The sequence below is a fragment of the Nesoenas mayeri genome (assembly GCF_963082525.1).
Source record: "Nesoenas mayeri genome assembly, chromosome: 2".
Lineage (NCBI taxonomy): Eukaryota > Metazoa > Chordata > Aves > Columbiformes > Columbidae > Nesoenas > Nesoenas mayeri.
Genome location: NC_137543.1, coordinates 9,858,367 through 9,879,053, shown reverse-complemented (window position 1 = coordinate 9,879,053; position 20,687 = coordinate 9,858,367). Strand labels below are relative to the sequence as shown.

The 20,687-nt window shown below is 38.4% G+C and overlaps 1 protein-coding gene across 1 annotated transcript in view; it reads left to right on the top strand.

The window, feature by feature from the left end:
* The window catches only part of TG (thyroglobulin), a gene marked incomplete at its 5' end in the record, with an annotated part of 161,899 nt that overhangs the window by 38,530 nt on the left and 102,682 nt on the right, over nucleotides 1-20,687 (top strand). Inside the window, 11 exons of the mRNA XM_080339625.1 lie at nucleotides 3,327-3,476; nucleotides 5,620-5,790; nucleotides 9,732-9,854; nucleotides 11,238-11,353; nucleotides 11,934-12,042; nucleotides 13,274-13,471; nucleotides 15,280-15,447; nucleotides 15,980-16,045; nucleotides 16,747-16,827; nucleotides 18,887-19,024; nucleotides 20,081-20,257. Coding sequence (XP_080195751.1) covers nucleotides 3,327-3,476; nucleotides 5,620-5,790; nucleotides 9,732-9,854; nucleotides 11,238-11,353; nucleotides 11,934-12,042; nucleotides 13,274-13,471; nucleotides 15,280-15,447; nucleotides 15,980-16,045; nucleotides 16,747-16,827; nucleotides 18,887-19,024; nucleotides 20,081-20,257 — 1,497 coding nt within the window. The remainder of the gene's footprint in view (nucleotides 1-3,326; nucleotides 3,477-5,619; nucleotides 5,791-9,731; nucleotides 9,855-11,237; nucleotides 11,354-11,933; nucleotides 12,043-13,273; nucleotides 13,472-15,279; nucleotides 15,448-15,979; nucleotides 16,046-16,746; nucleotides 16,828-18,886; nucleotides 19,025-20,080; nucleotides 20,258-20,687) is intronic.

Genomic DNA, 20,687 nt, shown 5'->3' with positions numbered 1-20,687 from the left:
GATTAAAGGTATTATTTATTAAGAAGGGTCTGTCATTGAGAGCAGAAGAGCTTTCAGAGAATTGGATCTTTCTGCCAAATATTTCCTGCCAGGGATAAAAGTCTCTAGAAAGCAGTGAATTAATTCACCTTTTAAGTTAGTTCATACATATTTGAACCAGCTAGCTGTAGAAAAAGTCACTCAGTAAAAAAGACTTACCATAGAGACATGAAAAGGAGAGTTTCTGCTCCAGCTTTCTGCAGAGATTTTGTATGTCAGAGTATCCATGCTGCTGGAAAATGATTTGTGTAGTACGACTGTGTATTTTATTCTAAATAGGTGATTTAGGAATTCTGCTTCTTGTTCCTCTCGGATATATATATATATATATATATGTTTACTTTTATTTGAAATTATTGATTTATTCTGGTCATTTATCCTGTCTGGGTCTGTTTCTTTACTAATAATAAGGACTACTAGTAAGAAGTACTGTGATTACAGTACAGAAGTTCTGTGATTACAGAAATAAAAGTTGTGTGAGAGTGACAGGGATTATTTTGTTATTCTCTTCCCCTTCCTGTTCTACTTTGTTGTTGGAATACGAATTGTCTTTTCAGATCCTGATCTTATATATTTGCTTGTTTTTCACTGTGAGTGATGTTTCCCCTTGCTTCAGGAAGCATGGACAGGTCTTAGTAGCAGCAGCTTACTGGTATTCTCAATAAACTTAATATTTTCATTTAGGAACAAGCAGCTTGCATGAACCTGCCTCTTCATGTCATGTATTTTCCTTACACTCATCTGTTTCTTCTATTTTAGCTTTGTTTCATGTTTTCATGCCCATAAAATGGGTAACATCGTGTTAGTTTTTCTTTGTCTGACTCCTACACTGAATTACTTTACCCCACAGGTATTTAGGAATATAATTCCTTAAGAGTCTGAGGTAACAGTTTTATTTTAGCTAAAGTTTACAAGGACAAAAACCACTTTATTTGCTAAGGTGTGAGTCATAAAGAAGAGAGATAGGAACTGTCCAGAAGGCAACTTTATGAACTCAACCCCTCTTTCCCAATTTATTTTAAGAGAAAACCTGAAGCCTGTTTATGAATTGTCTTTGGTTTATTTTGTGTTTTTATGAGGTTCCTTTTATTATTTAGAATTCTTGGCAATTCTATTAGAGTTGCTTTGAGCAGAGCATAACTGAAATGTAAAATAAAATGCTAGATTTCTAGCTGAGCTGGCAGCTCAAGACTTCATTTCTAATAATCTAGATCAAAAATCTGACATCCCAAAGTTTTCCAGTATTCCTGGAAGGAAGAAAGAGCAGTGCAAGCATTGAGTAAAGATAGTTGTGACAGTTTTTAAGCATCTTAGCATAGCAAAAGCTGGTCTTAGGTAAAAGGAGGATACTGTGAGTGGTGACCCTGTGCTCCAGTGACTTGTTCTTTAGTCTTGAATTAGCTACTCAGTGTGTTGTTCCCCTGGTACACAGAAGTCCGAGTCTAGTTAGAAGTGAGACCAGGTTACGAATTTCATGTGCAGGAGCAAGGGATTAAATTTGGGGATTATTTTTATTTTCACATTTTATTTTATTTTTTGCCGAATTTAGGGTTACAAAGTTTGGGCCCAGTGCTAATGTTTAGCTCTGAGATTTTGGCTCAAAGCTGTTGTTTAATTTCTTATGTTGTTAAAATGTGTGAACATTAAAGCTTGAAAGTACAATATGATGGTTTGTCTGACTTCTAGAATCAAACGTCTCTGCACCAACATTTTTTTTCTGTTCTTTTTCCCCTTTTTTTGATCCAATGTGTGAAAAAAAGGGCAATTTTATTTGCTTAAAATGTGATAGAACACACAGGTGTTACTTTCGCATCGTGACTAAAACTACAAAAAGAGGAGAATGCTCTGAGAAGCTTAATTTGTTCTTTTTTAAACTTTAATTGCTTAATTATTCTCCCTTTGCATTTTGTCTTCCATTTAGGCATGGATTACTCATTTCATTTCAATTTCTACTGTTGTTCATTTGTAATGAGCGTGATCCTTTTTGCATGTGTTGGAAAATGTCTTTAAAATCTATCAGACACTCTTGTGTATTAAATAATGTGCTTGAGAAAGGAGAATTCTGTCTGATCCAGGAATTTTTGGTTCTGTAATTGATTTTAGATACGTGTTATACCGAGAGTAAGTGCCTTGATATGTACTTAGCAGGAAAATTTCAGCTTCACAATTGTCTCATCCTAGACCTTCCCACTGGACCATTTACAGCAGATGAAGGAAGATATGGTCATGTTTATTCTAGTTGTTATTTAAGTCTGTTATAATTTAGGTGCTCCTATAAGTTAAATCACTTTACTTTCCCATATGTTGGCCAGAACAGTAATTCATCATATGGGTTGTAGTGAGGATGGCCAATTTTCCATTACTGTTTCTCTCTCATACAAGCTTAAACTGCTGTCAAGACATAGGGAAAAAACAGAAATGAAGTTTTACACCTTGTCAAAGTCCCAAAATATACATTTGATAGTGTTTTGAAGGAAATCTACATCTGGAAAGCAGCTGTGAAATAACAAGTAAAGATATTGTCCTGGAAATGTGTCTGTGACTCTTCTGCTTTAATGCTCATTCGAATGATCTAGAGGGAAAAACAATATTTCATGACCTTCCAGAACATAAAGAGTTTTCTCTGTAATATGTAATGCATCAGCTGTAAATATTACTCCCGATTGTTCTGAAAACGATATATATACAGACTAAAAATATCTGTTTGTTTTGTGTTTGCGTTGTCATGTGCACAACTAGTGACGTTTAATCCAGCCATTACTGTTTAGTTTGGAAGCACTTTCCAAAAATTTCTTTACCAGGAGTTCAGAATGAAACTCTTGCCATATGGTGGGTTTCTGTATGATGTTTTTGGAATTTCTGCTCCTAGAAACCTTTCTGTTTCTGTCTGTAGTGGTTGAAGTTACTCTGTTTCTATCTCGTGTACCTTTTCTTTCAGAATCTATCCACAAAATGCATTATCTTGTTACAAATGGATTTGACATATGGAAATCAGTCCTGGACTTGGTATTACCAAAGAGCTTGATGTTCACTAATTCAAGAACAGTTTTAGGGTGATCTGAGGGAAAAAAGAAGACCACTGCCTATATTTCAGCCATTGGTGTATTTAATTAACTTTTAAGGAGTGTTCACCTGTGTTATTCCACTTAGGAATACATATATTAAGAGCTTGGAGCCTATGGCATGTCTACCATCATGAAATATATATATAGACCCCCACATATGTGTGCAAATGCCTGAACTGCTTGGATTCCAAAAGAGTAATAAGTTAGTTGTTCTTTTTGCAGTTGTTTGTCCTCCGGGCAGTCATTTCCAGAATAATGATTGCGTTCCCTGCCCTATTGGCTACTATCAGTATCAGACAGGACGTTCCTCCTGTATCAAGTGTCCTGTGGGCAAAACTACCAACGCCTATGGAGCATTCAGTGCTGAACACTGTAAGTTGAACTCATTTTTTTCCCTTATGCTTTGTATTCTGTCTTCAAATAACTAAAGGATTTTTTGTTTTTCATCTGTAAGTTTAAAACAATAAAAAGATTCTCCCTCTGGGGTTTTTTGGATGGCTATGATCTCTTCTGCATACATTCAAAGATGTTTTACAAAGACAGAACAAACTGTCTGATATTTTGACCAAAAATGCATGAGAAATGAGTGGTCAGTCTCATCCAGGATGTTGTGGTTCCTTAAGGCGTGTTCATTGTACTCAGAAACTTTATCTGGACATTCAGTATCAGTGAGAAACACCTTACATGGTTCATTTATTGGCACTTTCATGAACTCTGGTGTTTTTGTGCAGCATTTTCCGCCAAAATACAAACGCTTCTCACAAAGCGGGTATCAATGTGTTCACTAAAGCTGGTGTAGTCAGTTTAAATGACTTATTCTTGCATGCAGTTCCATAAAGAAAAGCACCTATTACGTCCAAATTATTTTTTTTTCTGTAGCATTAGCTCATGGATAAAAAAATTACAGTGAGTAGTGAGAATGTTTTGTGTGAATGTTGGTGAGTATAGGGACTGCTTTGTTCTGTTTCAATCTATTTATTCTCTTAAGTGGAATTAAAAAAACCCAACCAACCAAACAAGCCTCAAAACCCTGACACATTTATTGTAATGTACCCCATCGTTGATTAGCTTTTGCCTACAGAAGACATTAGATTGAATTGTCATTCTTCATTTCCATGTAAGTACCGTGTGTGGATATTGGACTCCTGTGCTGAAAAGTTTGCTCCTTAGGTTTTCTTTACTGCACTTGCAGCTTTCTTTCTTTTCTTTCTTTCTTTCTCTCCTTCCTTCCTTCCTTCCTTCCTTCCTTCCTTCCCTCTTTCCCTCTTTCCCTCTTTCCCTCTTTCTTTCCCTCTTTCTTTCTTTCTCTCTTTCTCTTTTTCTTTCTTTCTCTCTTTCTCTCTTTCTCTCTTTCTCCCTTCCTCCCTTCCGCCTTCCCTCCCTTCCTCCCTTCCTCCCTCCCTCCCTTCCTCCTTTCCTTCCTCCCTCCCTCCCTCCCTTCCTCCCTTCCTCCCTCTCTTCCTCCCTCTCTTCCTCTCTCTCTTCCTCCCTCCCTTCCTCCCGTCCCCCCTCCCTCCCTTCCTCCCTTCCTCCCTCCCTCCCTTCCTTCCTTCCTCCCTCCCTTCCTTCCTTCCTTCCTTCCTTCCTCCCTTCCTCCCTTCCTCCCTTCCTCCCTTCCTCCCTTCCTCCCTTCCTTCCTATGCTTCAGTAGCATCTCAGGAGGAGGACATCAAGGTGGTTGACCTGTCAGGCTCTCTCCACCTGCTATTGCTGCCTTCGATATGAGTCAAATTTCCAGATTTCTATGTTTGTGGAACACAGAGATTTGATTTCTAAATATTTCTAAATCATTAAAACTGTAAAGTAGTTGGGAAAATGTTTGTAATTAAAATCAAAGTTCTTAATTATTTAATAATGCAGTGTGAGGGCCTTTTCTTTCTCACTGAAAAGGAGAATAAAACAAAGGTGAGGGGTGTAACAAATGGATGTGATGGCTCTTGTGCTGTGATTCATAACATTTTATGGATCTATTGCAGCAGGCACTGAACAAACCTGCCCTTCTCTATACTTCTTTGCTTTACAGTACTTAGCATAAATGAGTTCTGATCCATGGCAGAGAATCCTAAAAATGTCAGGAACATGAATTGCAGTAACAACAAAGCAGTGAGAATTTCGTGTTTCAGAGAACAAAACACTGTGCAAATTACAGATTAATTTTTACTGAAGTCTCTGCTGCACTTAGAGCACTTTTGTCCTACAGCATTGAAACATTGTCCTGCTGCATTGACAGGACCAGAGGTGATGGGCACAAACCAAAACACAGGAGGTTTCCTTTGAACATCAGGAAACACTTTTTTTATTATGATGCTGACTGAGCACTGGCACAGATTGGCCAGGGAGGTTGTGGGGTCTCTAACCTTGTGGAGTCTCCAACTGGCTCTAGGTGATCCTGCTTGAGTAGGAGGGTTGGACCAGATGAACTTCAAAGGTCCCTTCCAACCTCATCCATTCTTTGAAACCCAGTGAGAGCATCATCACTGTACCTTTTTTTTCTTTGTTTCTTTACTTATAACAGGTATCACCTACTGTCAAAGCAATGAGCAGGGTTTGCAGTGTGATGAAGATGGCCAGTATAGACCTTCTCAACAAGACCCTAACACTAAGAAGTCCTTCTGCGTTGATAGCTCTGGAGCAGCACTGGACTGGAAAGAAGCAGATGATCTCCTAACAGACTACCAGTGCCTAGGTAAATGTCAGAAGGATATTTCTGATATTTTTTCACCCCACATAAGTGAAACCTCATGAAAAGACTCATTGTTCCACAGCTGGCTTGCCAGCTTACAGAGATTCACTTTTCCCTTAGTAGTAGACTCTGCCTAAAGCCACATTGCTCTGTAGTTTTGCATTTCTTGACTGCAGTTCCTGTAAGTGAAGAGAGAGAAGTAGGTTTCTTGCACTCTCAGATGTCTGATGGCTTTTCATGTATGCTAATCTGCTGCTCTCTGCTTGGAAACCCCAAAGAATAATGAGATGGCTAATGGTAAAGAAAGAGAGTGATGAATTTCCTGGTAAAGTTATCACTCATCATGTAAAATAGACTGTGTTTGACAGTGACCTCACAGCAGCGGCATAACGTCACCCTCTGGGCTCCTGCTCTATGGTGTCTGACTTGGTGAACATACCCTTACAAGCTGGGGGAACTTACTTCTGCTTGAACATAGTTGTGATATGCCAGTTTTCAAGAAGTTGAAAAAATATAACCCTAACATCTCCAGCAATTGTTTCAATGTATTTACTGATTTAGCACTTCAATACTCATCTTCTGGGGAAGCCTATGGAAAAGTAGGATTTGGCTTCAGACAAATTGAAATAAACTGCAGTAAGGTCTAATTACTTTTCTTAGTCCCAAAGCTTTTGCCTTGCCCAAAAATAGTTTTCCAGAAGTTTTCATTGCTCATCATATGATCGGTATCAAGTTTAATGGAATATTCAGTTTAGAAACTGATGTCATTGTGTGCTCTAAATTAGACAATGTCTTATGACACGTGTGATCAGTGGAAGGAGTGTGAAATGAAAGCCCTTGGCTGTGAAGAGGTTGCAAAACTATCTTCAGTTAAAATAGCTATTTTTTTTTTTCTCTGAGCACACCCAGAGACTGTAATTATGAACATGAGGTGTTAGCCTCTGTTGCTCTCAGACATGGGGTTATTGGGCTATTTCTTTGAGCAAAAGACTCAGAGCAGCTTAATTCTCCTATAGCTTACTTACTTTGAGTCTTCCTGCATGAGCGTTTCTGACTCTGTCCAGGAAAGAGCAGTTGTAGATACCTGTGTTTATTTTTGTGCATCATGCTAGAAGAGTTCACTACAAATCAACAGTTACAAGTGTTGACAATTTAAGGTTTTAAAAAAACAACAAAAAGAAACACCCAAGAAGACTTGGCTTTGTTTGTTTGTGTGTTGTTGTTTTTTTTTTTTTTTTAATAACTTGCAGTCCAGCTTAATTTCATTTTTGTCATTGAAAGATCATTCTGTGCCTCCAAAAAGCATTATAGAAAGTGAAACCGATTATCTTTATTTTTACTTTCCCCCCTGCCCCGTCAACTTCCCTTAAGTGAATTCTCATGCAACAAGACAGCAGGATCTGAAGACTCATCTTCCTTTGACAGGAGGCTGGTGATTGGTCAGGGTTGATAAATAATCCAGCTATTCTTTGGGTTTTTTTGAGTCTTGAGACAGAAGAAGAATTTTCTTGAATGAATGCACAGTAATAAGCTGTAACAACCCTGCTCATTCTTATTGTTCTCTCTCTTATATTTTAAGCCATACTTAACATTTGTTGCAACAACAGGGATAGGATGTAGAGCTTTACTCTAGTATGTGAGATGAATGGGGAATTTCTGCTATACTCTAAACCTGTGAAATGGCTGAGTAGTTATATTACTATTGAGAAGTGGGCAGTGTGAACTGACAAGTTCATGAAAATCAAAGCTGGTGGGTATTATTATTATTATTATTATTATTATTATTATTTACAAAGTAGCTTTATAAACACATTTTTTCCTTTCTTTATATTAAAAAACCCACAAATTTTTAAAAGGCAGCATTTCTATTGATTTTGCAATGTGTTCAGTTTAATGTTTCATTACACTCTTCCTCTTATCTACTTTTCTCTGATACTAAGGCAGAGAAAATAGGGGAGTGGGAAGAAGCCAGAATTAGGGAAAAGAAAGGCAAACAACAATCAGGTAGCAAAGCATTTTAAACTGCCATATTTTATTCTGAATTTTGCATTGGAAATGAGAGCAGCAAACAATTGCAAACAACATAAAACACTACTTTTCATTTTTATGAAAATATGTGAATTCTTTTTTTAACCAGTCATCTCTGCAAGTTGCAGAAATGTAGTTTGGTGCAGAATTAGACCAATGATTATATTTTGGTGTCCTGTGTTTCTAGGAAGGAAAAGATATTCCACGTCTGTTTACAACATCGTTCAGCCCTCTCCCCAGCCAAGTGCAGGGATATTTTTGTGTTATGTATTTGGCCAGCCCTCATGTTCTTTCTGAGCAGAAATAACGGTTTTATCAAAAGCACCTGCTGACTCAGCCCTGACAACAGTGGACATTTGCTTCTGATTTAGTCCTGACTGGTTTGCTGTAGGAGTACAAATGATTGTTTTAAGAACTTATCCCTGACTTTTATTTTGTGGTTTATCCAGACGCTTTACAGTGAGAGGGCTGGGATCCTGCTGCTGGGCCTCTGCGCCCGTGTGCGCTGGGGAGAGAAGGGCTGAGCCTCCAGTTCTTAAACTCATAGAAAATCGTTTAGGTTGGAAAAGACCCTTAAGATCATCAGGTTGAATCATTAAACTAGCACTGCCAAGTTCACTATTAAACCATGTCCCTAAGCACCAGATTTACGCATCTTTTAAACACCTCCAGGGACGGTGACTCAACTGCTTCCCTGGGCAGCCCGTTCCAATGCCTGACAACCCCTTTGGTGAAAACGATTTTCCTAATATCCAACCTGAACCTCCCCTGGCACAACTTGAGGCCATTTCCTCTTATCGTATCACTTGCTACTTGGGAGAACAGACCAACCCCCTCCATGCTACAACCTCCTTTCAGGCAGTTGTAGACAGTGATAAGGTCTCCCCTCAGCCTCCTTTTCTCCAGGCTGAACAGCACCAGTTCCCTCGGCTGCTTCTCATCACACTTGTGCTCCAGACCCCTCACCAGCTTCATTGCCTGTCTCTGAAGAGCTTCTCTTCCATGTACGGACATCTCACATAGGCTGAGATCAGACCAGGGCTTCTGCTTCTCAGCCTTTTTAGGCCTAGACCAGGCATTGGTTGGAGTTACCCAGTGTTTTGCATTCATTTAGGGAATTCAGAGGACAAATCTGGTTAACACAGGGGTGATGCCAAGTCACCATGTTCCTCCATTTCTGTCTTCATACAAAAAAACCCTTTGTAATACATGTAGTAGCAATCTGAGCAGGGTAGTGGTGTTGCCATATGTGCCCCTTCGCCAGACTATAAGCTTCAGGGCACAGTCAGGGCCAAACTTTATGGAACTTAAACTGGGTCCCTCACCCCATTTAGTGATCTTTAGGTTTTGCATATTTAGACCTCATGGGCTTTTGGGTGTAGTGCTTCCAATTCAGAGAGAGAAGATAAAAGGTTTTGGTAAGTAAAGTAATAGTCTGGAGTTAAATGTTGAACTGAAGTAGTAAAAAAGGAGCGTGTAGGACATACTACCTTGGATAGATCCCTGAGCCTCAACTCAATGGAGATCAGACTGTCAGGCTCCTGTAAACAAGTGATAAAGCTCTTGGAGTTCCTTTCTAGCCAAGTTGTGTTGGAGCTGGCTCTTGTTTCAGTGGCTCTTTTGCAGAAAGTTTGTTACCCCATTGTCTCAGTACTTGCTTCACTGCCATGAACAAGTAACGGGAGATGGCCAGTCTGCTGCTGGAAAAGAAGTCTCACTTGAATGTAAACAGAAATTATATCCTCAGTCCAGCTGTCTCCTGCATTATCTATGGAGTTATGGTACATCATTTAATGAGCAAACCTCTATATGAGCAAACCTCTATATGAGCAAACCTCTTTATGAGCAAACCTCTTTCCCTACAGAATTATTCCATTTTTATTTCTACCTGAAGTGTTTTGTTTTGGGTTTTTTAGTGCTCAGAAAATTTGAGAGAGTTCCTTCCTCCAGACTGATTTATGGGTCAGAAGAAGCTCAGATTCTTCAGTCTCAGTCATCTCAGGGCGACCTGCAAAGTCCAGCTTTTCAGTGCATATCAGGTGAGGAAAACTCTCAGAAAATCTGTAGAGACAACATCACAGAAAATGATAATGTTTTTATATGATGTGTGTATAGTTAAGTTCCTAGATGACCTATATGTTTTGCAGTTCAGCACGAATTCACTACAAGATGTTTACAATTTTTGGTGACCTTGTTTCGGGAAACAAATTGGTCTTTCTGTCAGAAAGAAGTCTTCTGACTTTACATACCACTTCAGACAATCTGAGCTTAAAGCCATTTGGTATAGTTTGCAATATGAATGAGAGCTGAGATTCAGACCAGAAAACGTTCATCAGACTTTTGATACGTGCAGACAAAAGAAGGATTAGATGTTCAGGACATGTGAAGACCAATCTTTGGCCTCTTCCCAAATTACCTGATTGGCATGTAAAAGAGGAATAATCATCCTTGCTTATTTCAGAAGGATATTTATAAGTGCAGAGATATTCCTCTGCTGAGCCTTACAATGTATATACTATATTAGAAATGGACACATCATGTTTGCTGGTTGATGTTGGTTCAAAGTCATCTAAGCCCAAGGGGAATCACTGCACTGCTTTCAGGGTGCTTTGAATCGGTCTCATCTTCTTGGGGAGGAAAAGATCACCCTTTAACAAGCAATCTGATTCAGTGCATGCAGCCTGTATTTTCATTATAAGTTATATTCACTGTAAAGTGTCAGCACTACTACAAAATATTACTGCTGGGGTGGTCACTGAAGGGTCACGCTTAATCTTTCCCTCTCTCTTTCTCTACAAAGTCAGACTGCTTACCTTCCTTTTCTGATGATATTTTTATCTAAGCTGGTTGATTTTTTACTAGTGAAATCTAGAAATAATTTCACCTCCTGTTCCAGGAGCAGAGCTGTGGCAGCAAGTTAGTGGTGAGTGTGTAAGGGCAGAGGGATCTTCAACCCCTCTGAAATCTGGAGGGGGATAGATGCCTGCTCCACTGACCAGGTGGTTGCTGCAGGTTGAAGAATTTTATGTTTCCTTCCTTCCCATCATGCTGATATTTGTCATGATCTATTTGCCATGGGGTTACAATATCAGGCAGATGTGATGTGCTAGCAAAGCGGTTCATGAGAGTCTTCCCTGTCCGCTTCAGCAGGCATTAAATATGTGGGTGGATGGTTAGACCTTACTCAGCTGTTTGTATCATCAGGTGACAAACAACTTTTTGCATTAATCTGAGTTAATTTAAAAATCTAACCCTCTACTAAATTAGCTGAATACTAAAGTTCATTTGGCTAATGAAATTCATGTGCTTGCAAGTCTGATAGAGGTATAAAAAACTAGGCAAACGATGGTAAACAGTAGAATTTGTAGCAGAAATTTGTGCTTGAAATGCTAGGAAATCTAAGAATTCTTTCCTGTTTTCAGGCTGTGAAAGGGAAGACACGTGTGGTTTTGCCACTTTAACTCCTTCTGGTGCTGAAGTTCTCTGTGAATTATACAGTGCTGCTGAAGTCAACTTCAATTGCACCACCTCTGGATTGGTAAAAATTATCATATTTAAAAATGTGTTTGTCATAATACTGTACATTCAATATAAGTAGGCAGCATCACAGAAGAAAGGCAGGCTGTTACCTGACCCCTTGGACATTGCTTTTCACTATGGCAGTAATAAATTCCTGCAAGCTGGTAAAGAAGCTATACCCAGATGTTTCAAAAAGTGACACCTGAAAGCCTCAGTGTTTGGTTAAAACATCACAGAGCACTTTAGTTCTTATAATATACTGAACTCCTGAAAACTGGGTTGATTTAAAAGGAAGGTTAATCTGGATAAACTAGAAAAATCCAGGTTGGTAATCAGGTCACCTGAAACAGTCATAATTTCTCAGTCCCTTCCTTTAGCCCAGGGTTTGAATTGTGTACTCTTTAGCACTGTAACATCTTCCTGTTCACTACTTTAAGCATAGCAATGTGGCATTGAAGAGTTGAGACCTCAGTTTGATGGAATAAAGAATGCCCACACTGGGCCACAAGGAGCTGTGGTGGTTATAAATTGAGTTTCTGAATAAGGAAGAGGAAACCAATTAGGTTGTATTTATTATGCGTACCTGTTTTCTGACTCAGGTGCAAGGTGTTTTGGGGAACCCCACTGCCACCAGCATCGGTCGCCTCAGCTGCCTGCTGCGTGTCAGGAACTCAGAGGGAGATGCAGTGATGGTCTATTTGAAGAGAGGTATCAAATGCGAATCACTCATCTAATAGTAGACTGATGTGCCCAGACTTGTGGTTACTTCTATATAGGGTCATGACTAAATGTGGGGAGCATCTTTGTTTAAGACGACACAATACTTTTCAGAGCTTAACATTTAGCGATAGCTCAGAAACCTTAGCATATCTTCCCTTGCTGTCTTGTTGCCTATAAATTAGGAATACAGCTTTTATGAGCCATTTCAATGGTTTTCTCCACCAGATAGTTCCACAAAACCTCAAATTCTATTTGACGTATTATTCTGTTCTGTTTTGTTTTACTATGATTTCTCTTTATTAAACAGTTTGCTGTTTGATTATATAAGGCATTATTGACCAGCTTATACACAATTTAACAGTTTATGATAATTTTGATTGTGAATCGTCCTACTATTATACCAACCAAGAAATAACATGCTCTCCAGTGAATTCCAAAGTGATTCAGCTGGACTAATGAATGTATAACAAAATTTTTTTTGGCCTAAGTCTGATTGATACTGCTGCGTGTCCCATCCAGTGTGTGTCCAGCTTTAAGCCTCATACCAGATTTGAAACAAGACAAGCAAATGCAGAGTGCTGCAGTGTTTCAGTCAAAACCTTGTGCTGTCCCTGTTTTCTTTTCACTTCTATCCAAAACTCACAGTTGCCATTTGTTAGTAATAATAAAAATAAAGAGCGAAGTCTCAGCTGAAAAAAAAGAACAGGTCTTCTGAACTTGTTATCAACGTAATAATATTGATACCAGATCTACTCTAGATTTCTATTGATATTGCAGATTAGATACAGGATTATATGAATAATTTCCTCTTATATATATGTCTAGTTAACAGAAGCCCTAATTGCAGATGCAGTTATGCTTGACAAATTACACATTTTACTTTTTAGTGAGATAAGTTTGTTTTATTTGAACCTGGCAGTTATTAATGTAGTGCTTGAAAGTAGAATATTACCAGCCTTACTGTGTACATTGATTTGCTGGCACAGTGAACTGTTTTTTCCTACCCTGGCACTACATTCTGATCAACTACCTGGGTATAATTGCACCAAACCATTTGAGGATCTTATCTTGCATCTGGAGCTCAATGTCCAGAAAAGAACTTTTAAGACTGAGTTTTTATTATAAAACTTTCAACCAACTGCAGTCTGCAGGCAATCCATAAGCATCCCTTCTCCTCTTGAGCTCTTTTGAAGATTTCTTTCCTCTTCTGTCTACCCAGGACAAGAATTTAACTCGTCTGGACTCAAGACCTTTGAAAGGACTAGTTTTCAGAATGTGCTTTCTGGCGTGTATCAATCCATGGTGCTCTCAGCATCTAGCGCATCTCTGACTGACGCTCAGCTCTTCTGTCGGCAGACTTGCAGCAGGGACTCTTGCTGTGACGGCTTCATCTTGAGTCAGATTGCACTTGATGGAGGTATCGCCTAACTGCAAAATAAAAAATTCTGCAGTAGAATGCCAGCACTGAGTAGAACTCATTTTTGGATACATTACACCTACCTCTGCACCACACCAGCGTCAGCAGCCTGTCTCTACATCACTGACACTTTTTAGTGTAGGCAGAATTTGAGTAATTCCTAAGACTTGGCCTGGAGCGGTAGAGATTAAGACCTGAGGTATCAAGCTGCTCTTGGAGAGAAATGGACATTTTGAAAGGATAATTCTTTTGACCTGCTTTAGACATCTGCATTCAGATGAGATAAATAATTCTGAAAATGTCTCTCTACTTACATAACTCAGCCTGGTTGCCAAAAATTGGTGCCTTTCAGCTGATGGGGGAATTAAGACGGTACCCCCAGACAGAGTCCTTGTAGTGAAAATGTAAATCAGCTCCCTTTTGGAGCAGAAAAAAAGGATGCTAAACAGGGAATCACATTATTTTATTGAAAGCAGGAATGCTATAATCTCTGAAGTCTGGATGTCTAGTTAGAAGAGCAAGTGGGAGCGAGATGGACAGAGTCTGGCAGAGGTGGGACTTAGGCAGAGCCCAGAATCTGCCAGCAAATTTAATCACTTAATGTCAGTGCCAGCTTTCTGTAGTTTCTTTTTGAGCTCATATGGGATCAGCTTTCTTATTGGAGGTGCATTTCCTATAGAAAAAGTGAAGCTCTCATTGAGATGTCTCATGTTTTTAAAGACAAACTCAGCATATCCAGGCATGTGCTACTGGCTGCTGTGTAGCAACCACTTCTCCAGTTAAGAATGGAAACTGATCCTGGATTTGAGAAAACTTATTCAGTGGAAGTTGTCAAGCAAATGTTTCCATAAAAGTATTTTCTGTTTTGACATAGCATATTTTATTTTTTTTTTGCATCAAAATATTCTAAATGATCTTGTAAAGTCTATTTCTCTGTACATTTACTGTGAGATGTTTGGGTTGTCTATATTTGTGAGAATAGAAGGAGGTGTGTAAAAAAAAAAAAAGATTAATGTTGTAGAGCTCCCTGTTTAATTGGGGAGACATAACTGCTTCAGTAACAGAGGTAAATGCATTGCTTGGACTAGCACTTTGTTTAAAAGAAGATAAAAAAAGACAAAAAACGTAGCATATTCGATATCTCATGTACCAAGGCCATAAAAACAAACCAGAGATGGCATTGTAAAACCATAGAAATGCCTTAACTGTGAAAACAAGTACAAAACAAGACCTGAGTATTGTCTAGACATTATGGTGACAGACTGATGCCAGAACACCCGGCCTTAAGAGTGCTGGTCCACTGGAGTCACACCGCGATGCTGGGAGAGACACAGGCCTGGGCTGACTGAAATCAGGCACCAATCCAGGAAACCATCCCGGTAAAAATATAAGTGCTTTCTTGGTTCAGAGCTTGAGATTGTAAGACCGCCAAAGGATTGAATATGTCTCCATGGTGCTATGAAATGCTGAAAACACTGTTTGATATTATCCGATAATAGTAATATTTTATTAGGTGGTAATAGTATGTGCTTGAAATCTCTGTAAAGCAGGCTACAATGTTTAGTTGAGATATGAATAGCTAACCTTAGTACTCCAATTTGAACATATGGCTCTGATTTTCTCTCTCTTTTTTTTTTTTTAATTTTTTATTTATTTTTATTTTTTTTTAGCAATACTAAAGGCTATCTATCTCAGTGACATAGGTTCCATTGGCACTTAGAGAAAGCATTGGGATGCTTGGGTGAGAAGCTCTGTGTAGGTGCAAAGCATGATTGGAATGATGCAACTCTCTCTTGGCTTTTGCCTAGGTCTCATTTTGTGTGGTCTGATGAGCTACCCGGATGTGCTAATCTGCAATGCCAATGACTGGAGTCCAACAGCAACGTCTGTCTTTGATGGTATATGTGGAGGTGTGAGCTACAATGAAAAAGAGATGATGTTTTTCTTCACTCTGGGAGGACAAGTGTTCAGTGGAAGTATGTCAGTGAATTATCTCAATTTACATTACTTTAATTCTGTATAGACTCTGCCTTTTTCACCAGCCTGCTCTTGTACTTTGATGTTGTTTTTTTTTTTCTCAAGTAAATCAATACCTGTACAATCACAAGAAAATAAGACCTCCCTAATCAGATGCATTTTTAGATAGATGGACCTCTCAAGTTTTATTTTGTGAAAATTCATGAAGGTCAATAACATGTTTGGTTTAGTATGTTACTCTGTAATACTTCCAGTATTTAATTCAGGCAGATTCAAGCTAATAGTCTTAAAGAAAGGTATAACGTGGAGCAAAGACAAAAAGAGAGAAGTGTAGAGATGCACTGAAAAAGCAGTGATGGAAAATAGAGTAAAGCTTGGACCCAGACTAGCACCAGGACACCTGGGTCCTTCTTCTCTAGGGCATCATATTGTAAGTGAGGCGATGCCTAGTCTAGGGATGTGTTTTAAATTCAATTTCTGAGCATTTCAATACTACCTGCAGCTATTCTAACAAACGTTTTTCTTTATTAGATTCTAAATTGGTAGAAGAGGCAGAAAGAAATTTTACTACCTTTCAGCAAGTTTACCTGTGGAGAGGTGAGTTATCTCACGGAAGTTGTTATAAAAGCTTATGATGAACTGTAGGCTGTGTCAGATTTGTGGTCTGTAATGGAAGTGTCATTCTTACTTTATTTTATACCATCCAAATTGAGACACTACTCAAAAGTCTCATCTCGCAGGAGTGATGTAATCTGGAGTAACCCTGCTACTGTCAGTTTTATGAAATTTGGGTAAATTCCTGTGTCTGAGAATATGCTTTACAACTTTTAATAGCTGTGAAAAAATTTATCATGGAGACATGTGCTTTTGTCCCATCAGTGTCCAGGTATCTTAATAACTTGGCACATTATATGTATCTCAATGGGTTACTTTTATTAGCATGACAACTACTTATGTGTTGGTTTTGCAATTTTACTTCCTGGACACCACAATTTACTTAGCAGGACCTGCATAAATGATTTGTGATACTGCTTTATAAATGCACACACCCTCTAGAGCACTGATGCTTTTATCCTCCACATTTGCTTTTATCCTCCAAACAGCGTGTTTTGGTTTAGGTTTTTCCCAGAGTTATACATAGGTGGTTTTACTCATTTGTGATTCATCAGCTGGTGGAACTGCCTGAGGAGTTTTTTTCTAAATGGTGCACTTTAAAATATTTGCTAAATTTGGGAACTAAGGATGATTTTGTCTTGTGGAAGAAAGATAAATGCTCTTTAATTCCTGTTGTGTTCCAGGTTCCGATATGGTCACCCGGACTAGAACCTCAGAGTGTGATGCTGCAGCTTTGAAAACAGAAAATGATCTAACGTTGTCAGGTATTATAATAAGGACAGACAAAGCAGGTAGCAGAAGATAGCATAGGAAGGTGTAGAATTTAACAAGAAAATATCATAAATTGCCATATATGTATTGTGATGATGTAAGTATTGTGAAGTCCAGAAGGTTTCTCTTAGGTATGAGGTCTGATATAGGTTTTGAAAGATATTAAAAATGTAAACCTTCTGTCTTTGTTTTTTACCTTCCCTGGCCAGATTGGAAAAGAAAGTGTTAAAATGTTCTGTGAAAGGTTATTCTTTCAAGACCTATTGAACTGTAATGACTCAGGAAATACTATTTGGCTGAGAAAAAATTTCACATAAACCCAGGAATCAAATCTTTATCCTGGGTAACTGGGCATATTTGCTGCTACTGAAAATAGGAGTGTAAATATGATGCTTAGAGAAACTCGGGATGAAACTGCAGTCCCAAGTGTTTCTTATGTGTGTGATGAAAAGTGAGTGACCTGTGAAGTTCTCTGACTCCTTTGTTATCGCAGCGTCTGCTCTTCATTATACTAAATCATGTATCTATCCAAAATAATCTGTATTATATTACTAGAATTAATTCGGGCCTTCAGCACGATAATCCTAAGAGAGCAGTGATGAGAGCACATTGATTAATCTCTCATGAACTGTAATGTTTACTGAGGAGCCTTGATGAATACCTGAGCATGTGATTTAATACATGTAAAATCCTAACATGAAGTGCATTACTGATTTTGCTTAATCTCAAAGGAAGGTAAACTAAAATGCCTGTTTACCTAGTGGAGCTCCTCTTCAATTGCTGGTATTTTAAAGTCTAGACTTAAAAATGAGAAAAAATTGCACTTAATACGTGGGGTGAAATTCTCTTGTATTTACCTGCCAAGGCATGAGTGCAGCCCTCAGGGTTCTCCATGTACCTTGCTGTGGCTGATGATATCATTAAAACCTGAAGTTATGCAAGGAATGCAATTTCTTTCTCCATCCCTTAGTTTTAGTCCTGACACAAAGTTTCAAAAGAAACTGAAGGTTGAAGTTAAGACTTGAGAGGTAATGAGACTTGTAAGTCACCTTTTAAAAAAGGTTGTGGATGCATCTGGGAAGATGTCTACAGAGCTTTTATTACTTGATGATCATACTTAAAGCACATGGTAACATATTATATTTTCTGATAGAAAATTCAGAGCTATTGTGCACTCTCAGCATGTCAGTGGGTGCTTCAGCATTTCATCTGCAGATATCAGCTTGTCTTTACTTTCCTATTTTCATTTTTGTCTGGCTGTTTCAGCGCATGTAAGATTAAAGAACAATCTCTCACAAAGTTGGAGTAACTGGGGATGAGACCTGCTGATGGCATTTGATAAATTAAAAAGGTGTTTATGAAGAAATTTGTGAGAGATAAGTGAAGAGTGTCCATTTCTTTCAACAATTTGCGTGGGTCCTTATTTAAAGGGATTAACTTGAAAACAGCCTGAAATAGCTGTGATTGCTTTAGAGGGAGCTCAGGGGATATAAAGCATTGGACACATTTCTAAGGATCACAGGTAGGTGACAGAAAGGAGTTATTTAGTGGTGTCTGTGGGAGCATAAACTAGGAGAAATAAGGTTAAAAAGACTAAAATAGGTATTAAACTTGTTAAGAAATCTTTTAACACTGAGAGGTATAAAAGCTTCACAAGGGAATACAAGGAAACTTCTGTATTTTGGATTAATAAAACTAGATTGATCAAGGTATTGTAACATGCTCCGAGGCACTATACTTCACTGTTACACTGATGTGTTGTGTGCCAAAGTAGAGAGAACATTCTTATTTCTAGGATATGTGATTTTCATCTAGTTTTTGGTGGTGGAAACATTCTGACAATGCAGCTCAGCAAGGAGATATTGACCACACAGGTACCAATAACTGTGGGTGGACAATTCTGTTATTAAAGCCTTTGGTGTCTGCTAGCCCTACAAAACAGTTGCAGGTGTTTTACTGGGAAAGGCAGAATTTTATATATAAATACATTTAATATATTTCAGATCATAGTTAAGGGTGGTTTTTTTGTGAGTTTGTTTGTTTGAATTTCAGATTCCACAAAGGATCTTTTCTACCTGATGGACAACAGCCAGATACAAAGTGACCAGAACTATTCTCTGCCTTACCAGCAATATTGGGTCTTCAGGCAGAAGTACTTGGCAGAGGAAGCTGTGCTTTGGTGTCTCACACGTAAGACATCTTGGAAACTGTTATTATTTAAGGAATAATAATTAATTAAAATATTTTAATAGGTATTATAGTCATGATGAGTAGATACTCTGGACTTAGTGATTTTTCAGAGAAAACCTACAAAATTTTAATGGAAATTGGTAATGGGACCACCTGTTTCTTCCTTAAAATCTTTGTCTACTGTAGCAGAAAGGGTACCCATTATTCATCATCTCTGTTTTGGGCAAGAGAAGTAGAAGATACAGGTTGAGCAATGTTCTGCTATTCTTGAAGTTTTCACCTCCAAATAGATACTTGCCATAGTGGTAAAAGGAGAAGGTAAAATTCAGATATTTGGAGTTATTGATAAAGTGTGTTTTGATGTGATAAATGGAGAGGAGTTTCTAGCTCTCACTACCAGGAAGGCAGAACCAAGAGTATTAAACAGTGCACAAATATCCCTGTAAGAGGTCAGTAGAGCTATGCCTGTTCGAGATGAAGCTTTGAAGTATGTATTATATTTACAGGAGCCATTGCCACTGAAATTAAGAAATGGATTTGACACCCTTGTTTCTTTTCTGAAGGTGCATTATTACCCTGGGGCAAGTTTCAGTGCAAACTGGTGCAAGCAAATGCTTGAGCAGTTGATTCTGGAAAAGTTATTTATATTTTTTTGTGGAACATATTTACACTTCAGAAATATTTTTTTTTGCAAAAGCTTCCTAAGACATTGTAGAAAATATTTATTTTCTTTAAAGTAAGAGACCCACAACTGATGCAGTTATTTTATACACAGTTTGTATGTCATATTTACTAAAAGAGAGAGCTCTTTATGAATCGCAGTGTTAGAGTGACACTCGTATACTGGGGTAATGCTTGACACAGTGTCGCTAGAAACACAATCTATCCCTGTTTCTCTCACACCATAGTAGAATAATATTGACATTCACACCATAACAGAATAACATTGACATTCTCACTTTTAGTTCTTTGATTTAGGTGCACCGAAGACATGAAGAGAAACAGAGGAGAAGAAACTCATATGTGTGCGTAACTCTTTGTGACTTTACTTCCCAGGTTGTACACAGGAAGATGAGTTTTGTCGAATGGCAGATATTCAAAGCACTGCAGACCTTTACTTTGTGTGTACCCTCTATCCTGAGGCACAGATTTGTGATGGCAGCATTGATCAAATACCGGAAAACTGTCGAACTGTGCTACCCTGGCAGCCGCAGACATTGTATCGTAAAATAGGCAAGTTTGGGGATTTGGATGTATAATGTATGGTGTGATCATGGTAGTGCAAGCCAGTGTGTAGGCTCTTCATTCTGAGATAACAAGTCTGAATGTATGAATGAGTTCTGGGATGTGATGGTGCAAGGGAAGGCCAGTCTGGTCTGGGTAGAGTTTTTCATTTCCAGTTCAAAGTGGAAAGATATTAACCACGAGTTCCACTGTCCACCTCAATGGCTCCCAATTCAGAGAGGCCAATGGTAGTTCAAGCAATTTGTATCTTGGGTCTTAAACTTGTTCATAATATGGGTGAAATGGGAATGTCATTGATATGTCATCAATATAATTTTCTACCATTATGAGAATTGTCATGGTAGTTAAGCAATGTAAAAATTGAAAGTTGTGGAGTGTAATATTTTTTTTAGCAAATCCAGAGTTATCAACACGTGGA